General features: G+C 52.1%; 1 protein-coding gene across 1 annotated transcript; it reads right to left on the minus strand.

Moving 5' to 3' along the window:
- Positions 1 to 1229: 1229 nt before the first annotated feature.
- LOC100274571 (Auxin response factor 10) lies at positions 1230 to 6013 on the minus strand. Its single transcript, NM_001320127.1, has 14 exons — positions 5821 to 6013; positions 5595 to 5701; positions 5402 to 5497; positions 5205 to 5261; positions 4936 to 5094; positions 4717 to 4801; positions 4405 to 4495; positions 4161 to 4325; positions 3944 to 4063; positions 3736 to 3808; positions 3479 to 3650; positions 2483 to 3387; positions 1783 to 1973; positions 1230 to 1685 (listed from the first exon to the last, which is right to left on the minus strand). The coding sequence occupies exons 1-14, from the start codon at positions 5870 to 5872 to the stop codon at positions 1541 to 1543; spliced, it is 2418 nt and encodes an 805-aa protein (NP_001307056.1). The 5' UTR covers positions 5873 to 6013; the 3' UTR covers positions 1230 to 1540.
- Between the last annotated feature and the right edge of the window lie 400 nt (positions 6014 to 6413).

The following is a 6413-nucleotide window of genomic DNA, read 5'->3' on the forward strand; positions in this document are numbered from 1 at the left end:
AAGGATAGAGAATATTTTTTTAGATGATGAATTTTAAAGAACGTTGCTGGATACAGGCTTAGAAATAGATAGTCACCAAAGAAATAGATACAAGTACCCCTCTGCCCCTCTGGTCCCAGTGCATGCAGCAGACACACAAGGCAGGCACAGTGGCCACACAGGCAGCAGATGGCAGAGGCAAACAGCCAAATGAATGGTTGATGCTTCCCCTCGGTATACGTATAGCAGAGTACGTATACGTACGTACATATTGAGGAATATGCAGGATTATAATAAAGAAAGGGAAAAGTTGGTCCTTTAAAAAAAAGGACAAGACAAAAGAGAGACAACAAGCAGTCCAGTCCCGGTCAAAGCTTGTCCTGGGTGCGGCGCACAGTACCATCTGTGTGTGCTAGCCAGGCCGCTGTTGCTACCACGACAGCCACGAGGGCGCAGACAGTGGGTGACGACGACGACCCTGTAGCTGTAGGATTGTCAGGCACATGGCACGTTCCACTTCCCGTCCTGCGACGACCCAATGAGCGAGGGAGGCATCGGATCAGCATGCAGCGAACCTCGCCGCCACGTTTCGGCCTACCTGCACACGGAAAGCCAGGTCCCTTTCCAGTTTCCAGCCACGCTACACGGCACGGCACCAGGTGTGGCGTCCGGTCTGGTGAACCCTCCTCTCTCTCTCTCCTGCCGGTCCAAGGCGAGTGCAGGGATCCTGCTACGTTGACCGGGGGATGGAGACGGCTGGCACCGGTGGCACGAGCGCCACCGCAGGTGCGCGGACGGGTCAAACACGACACGGAACTTGGGAGTGCATACCAGTGGCGCCAACTGGACGAGGAAACGATATGGATGGGTGGTTTTGGTTTGGCTTTTCCACGGAGACGCCCGTGCCACACGCCTGTCGCCTGCTTGCTTGGTTGGTTGCCCCGGCACCTTCCCTTCCTCTCTAGCCTTCCACTGCAGAAAATAGCTCAGCGGCACCACCACTTCCCCCAGTTTCGTGCTCGCGCGCGTCAGTCAACACCGCACACCGGAAAGGGACAGCAAATCGCGCCCGCACCCCGCAGCATCAACTCCAACCTCCACTTGCCTTCCCTTCAATGCATTTGCCTTTCGCTTTGCGCTGCCATCAGCAGACCAGACACCAGGCAAGCAAGGCGATCATGCGTGTACAGATGGTCAAATAGAGACAAAATGCAGGTTTGCACTAAGCATATGCATCCATCACGCGGGTTCACAGGGTCAGCTCCTATATTAACTCTTTATAGTACACTCAGTGAGAAGACCAGACACTACACGTACGTACCGGCGCTTGGCCATCTATCTCACGCTACAGAGCTGCTTACCGCTTACAGGGACTAAAATGCCGCGAACTTAGCTGCTGGTTAAAATACCAAAAGGTAACACTGCTTGCTACTTACTAGCACAAGGCCGGGACTGGGTACACACAGATATTTACACCGGAAGGCGGGGAGAGCAAATCAGCAATAACAATAGCAGTAGTAAAACCTTGGCCTCAACTTGCCACCAAGAGCAAACCACCATACTACTCGTTTGTGGCGGCGGCGCAACCTCCTCCGCCGCCCGCTGCCGGAGATTCCTCCTTCCTTGGCGCAGCTGATTTCGAGTTCATCTTCTGGACCTCCTCCTTCGTGTAGATGTAGATCTTGCGCACTATGCTGCAGAACTCTCTGCTCGTAAAAACAACGACAACGACGACGAACTGGTGTCAGTGCTGGAACACAAGCGCATGCGCGTGTCGAGCTCCCAGAAAGGATGAATACTTACTCCCACGGGTCGTCTCCCACAAGCATCATATCGCCCTCGTCGTCGGTATAGACGATCTGCCAGTTTTGGCTGCCAGATACCAATTCACCCTCGAAGTCAAACATCTTGTCCAGCTCTGCTTGGAGTTCGCCGTAGTCGGTGAATTTAGAGAGGTCCACCGACCTGCCAAGTGCGACTCCTTGCTTATGAACCTGATGGCCATTCAAATCAGAAGCGTAAATTCCCGGAGGGTAGAATCATAGGACTAGAAAGAATGCAGGTTCAGCCACAACAGGCAATTATGCAAAATTATTATATGTTCAACAACAATGCTGCAACCAATCCATTCTGCATGGACAAAACAAACCAATCCATGCACACCAAGAAAGGATCCATGTATCATCATCAGGTATGTCGAGTAAATTTTTTTAATTCTATCGAAAAGAGATGTAACTTTAGGCGAATATTGGCCGATTTGATCGGTGCCAGTGAGCATTACAGCTTTGACACACGGGATAATCAAGGACCTGTCTGGATATGGATGATTACCAGGATTTAAGAACTGTATAGAAATACTGCCTTATCTAAACAGATTATTTTGTTTTAATAACTGAATGAGCCGATAACTGATAGTATATTCCCAACCGAATGCACAAACTGACTAATATAGACAAGTGCATGGTCACAAAAATGAAAGAAAAAAAAAGAGAGAAAACAATACCTTTGTACAGCTCCTTGTTGAAGCACCCTGGGACTTGCTTTGGATATCTTTTGAACTCTGCGGGGCTTGCTGAATGTTCTCCGTTGCAGTTCCAGCTGTGCTTACAGATCCCTCAGGCAAGCACTCAATTTGCACAGGTTGCAATTCATTCACCGGTGCCGATGGTCGAGTTTGTAACACATGCTCCTGGATAGCGGGCAATGGAGAGCTCAATTGGACAGGAGATGGACTGGTTGTATCAACTTGGAACCCAAAAATCTTGAAGCCACTTCCTTCTCTAGTCTTCTCCAGATCAAATGGAGCAACCGTTGCATGAGGCCTGACCACTCGTGGCTGTTCAACCTGGGGAAATGGCTGGTTCAACCAACTTGATGGGTTTTGTCCAAAGTTGAAACCCTGTTGTTGGTCACTTGGATTGCCGTACATAGCATTCTGGTCACCCCAGAAACACAAGTCATTGTTTGCTGTTTGTGTCCTTGTGCTTGATTCAACCGTCACTGACGATTGTTGAGGCATATAGAAGTACGGATCTGCGAAGCGATGAGTTGAACCCTGATTTTTGAAAGAGAGACGGTGATGATTGTCATCATAAGCTTGCACAAAAAAACCCTGTGTATCTCCAAATGATTGAGAGGCGGTGCGGGCATCCTTGAAGGCAGAACGGGTGTCCTTGAAGTCATTTTCACGCCTTCCCAATGGCATCCAATTATCCATAGCAGGTCTCTGCTGAAAATGAGTGTGGGCTTTCCCATTGAGTGATGGGGACCACATCATCGGCTTCTGAACAGTGGAATCAGAATCAGCGCTTTCAGTCAGGTTGTTCCTCAAGGTCATCTGCTCCTGACCTTGCAAGACCGAATTTTGGTGTTGTGTTTGAGCTGAATCGATTTCGACCTTGGTTGCACCTGCAAATTGCAGAAGATGATTTGCAAAGCATTAGCCTGGCTACATTTTTGTCACCGTTGCTCTTGAAACTGAACGATCTACTGCACTTACCTTCTTTTGTGAGAACAGATGATTCAAGTGAAGGTGGAGGAACGTTTTGTCTAGGTCTTTTTGCTCTAGAAGAATGCACGAGTGGATTAACAGGAGGCGATGAAGCAGGCTCTATCTTCCAAGGAGAGACCCTATCTGGCCGCGGGATAGTAGAAGGCTCATCCCAACGCACCTATAGTTCATAATACAGAAAAAAAACAATCCTCCTTGAGATTTAAGACCATAATGGAAATAATAAACTTTGAACAAGCAGTTACCTTCAAGTATCTCCAACTGGAATCAGGCCATAGTGGGTCAAGATTTTCACAACCAACTATTGTACCAGTAAACCTACAAGACAAGATAATAACACACCACGAATTATCACTCAAGGGTAACTACAAATAACGAGCAGCTACAATGAGGGGATCAGGGGACCAGGTGACATGAAGCCACAAACTACAGAAGGCCAAATAAGGGAGTTACCTCTGCTCTGGCGCCTCTTCTCCTTCAAACCTCATCCTGAATCTCATGCCAATAGAATAATTATTTTTTACCGACTCCATATATTGATCGTACGGTATGATGAACTCTGAAGGGCTCGTCCTAACATTGACATTTAGAGGTCAGCAAGATAATCAAGGTAAGTCAGTATGTAAAGTCTCAGAAATGCAATCAGTTTGCTGCAGACATGTCAACGTACCTAGGCTTGTAGTAGACAGTGAACATGGACTTCGTGTTAATGGCGTGCCATGCAGTCGCAAGGACTCCGAGGTGCATGCTTTGGCTAGATATGACTGAAGAAGGTACATTAGACAATTGCCTCATTGCCCGCCTAACACCAACTCGAAGTTCACCATTTTCTCCTCTGCACAGGGCCCAACAGAAACTTAGCACCAAAACGGCGAATTGCTATCAGTGCTGGGTAGGCAGGACACAAAGCAAACCTGAGGAAAATGAAGGCATCACCAGCAACAAGCCTTTTAGAACTAACAAAAACACTCCAACCACTCTGAAGGAGATGCCTCCTTGGCTGCCCTGAAGATGGATTTTTTGGGCACGGTTAGTGATCAACAACATCAGGCACAAAAAACGAGCTTTTCAGTCGATAAATGCAACGAATCACGGCGAAACTGATAGATAAACTAAACTACAAATAGTGAATAAATCGACAATCGGAAGTAGCGGTGAAGCAAATCAATCAATCCTGTAGCATACAAGGCAGGCGCGAACCATGGCAAATGAGGAGCCCAAATTACCTCTAAAGATGTGGCGGAAGCGCCACTCCATGCCATGCAGATCCTTCGCCACCAGCTCCTGTGTGGGAGGCGACTGGGTCATATCCTGCCGACGGAAAAACAAGAAGGTCAGCTCACCAGACGACACAAAGCTTAAGCAGTACCACGCGCATCTCTAGTTCTATACTTCTATTAATAGCAGAGGAACAGAATCCACAGGGGGGTGTTGAGCGCACACACCAGGGGAGGGAGGCACTCGTCAGCGTGTCGGCGCAGCACAGAGAAGCCACCGTGTGTGCTGGTGTCCGAGGCGGTGAGCGTCTTGCAGAAGGACCTGACTGCTGGCCTCGGCGACGCAGCAGGTGCAGAACTCGGCTTCTCAGCCGGCACATCGGTTTGCTGCACGAACGAGCAAGCAGAGCGAGAGCAAGTGAGAACCTCCTAGTTCCGAGGGAAAATTCCGGAATTACGTGCCGAGCATAGATAGTCCGAGCTGGGAGGGAGGCTACCTCGGGCTCCGGCATGAGCATGATCTGCGCGTAGACCTCGTCGGTGTCCGTCTCCGCCTGCCCAAACCCGCAGAACGCGTAAGCACAGGACCTGGAATCGCTCAGGAGGGGAAACGGGCGCGCTAGGTGCGGAATTGGGGGCGAAAAAACCGGGGGAAGGTAAAAACAAAAAAAAGACGGCGGGAAGTGGAAGGAACCTTGAGCTCGACGTTGAGCACGCGGCAGAGCAGCTTGGGGGGCAGATCGTAGAGGCGCATCTGGTTCCCGGCGACCTGGTTCATGGACGCCTCCACCTGCGAGCCCCCGAGCACTCCAAATCAGCGTCCGGAGCAGGGCAGGGGGGGCGAGGGACAAGCTAAGCTCCAGCGGAGGAGAAGGGAGGAGGAGTACCTGCTCGATGTGCCCCTGGGGGAAGTAGAAGACGAGGTCGCCGACGCGGGGGACGGTGACGAGCGGGCCGGCGCAGGCGCGCCAGAGCTCCGGGTACAGCGGATCCCCTGCCAGGAACAGAGCAAGGCACCATCAGCACGAGGCCCCGCCTCGGAGAGGAGACGGCGGACGCCAAGAGGTAGAGAGATAAGGCCGCCGGAGCTGACCGGATCTGGCGCGCGCGTACCTGAGTTAGACGGGGGCTGGGACGGCGGCGCCATGGCTGTTGCGGGCGGCATCTGACTCGGATCAGGCGGCGGCGGGAAACCCTAGACGGAGGAGGAAGGGGGTTGGGAGGGAGCGAAGGCGGGCGGAAAGGGGGAGGAGGCAGCGGCAGTAGCAGTCGGGAGGGGGGAGAAATGTTTTTGCGTGTGTCTGTGTGTGCGGCGAGGAAGGAGAGGAGGGTAGACGAGAGGGGAGATTCGGTGTGGTCTCTTTGTAGGGAGTAGACAGCGTGACGCAGCGGTGGCGTCCGGACAGAAAGAAAGCCGGTGGTGACACGGCCGCGTTGGCTTGGACCACCGGTTCGCGCGGTCCGGTCCAGTATGGTCCGGTCCGGTCCGGTCCGATGCGCGGGCTGGGAAAGGCGTGTGGGCCCGGGCCGGTGCTTGCGTGTGTGCGGCTGGCTGGCTGCCTGCTGCCTGTCTGGTCTGACCGGCCTGCAGCGGCAGCAAAAGCGAGACGGGGTGTGGTGCGGTGCAGTGCAGCAGCAGCCAGCAGTAGTGCAGTGGCGACTGGCGAGCGCTGCCGCGCACCGCACCAGAGTACCAGACGGACGAT

Source organism: Zea mays, chromosome 3, assembly GCF_902167145.1.
Source record: "Zea mays cultivar B73 chromosome 3, Zm-B73-REFERENCE-NAM-5.0, whole genome shotgun sequence".
In the NCBI taxonomy this organism is placed as follows: domain Eukaryota; kingdom Viridiplantae; phylum Streptophyta; class Magnoliopsida; order Poales; family Poaceae; genus Zea; species Zea mays.

Coding starts and splice junctions, on each gene's coding strand:
- LOC100274571 (NM_001320127.1), bottom strand. CDS start 5,872: ATGCCGCCCGCAACAGCCATGGCGCCGCCGTCCCAGCCCCCGTCTAAC. Junction 4,802..4,935: donor ACGAGTGCCTCCCTCCCCTG/GTGTGTGCGCTC, acceptor TTCCGTCGGCAG/GATATGACCCAGTCGCCTCC. Junction 4,064..4,160: donor ACTGTCTACTACAAGCCTAG/GTACGTTGACAT, acceptor TGTCAATGTTAG/GACGAGCCCTTCAGAGTTCA.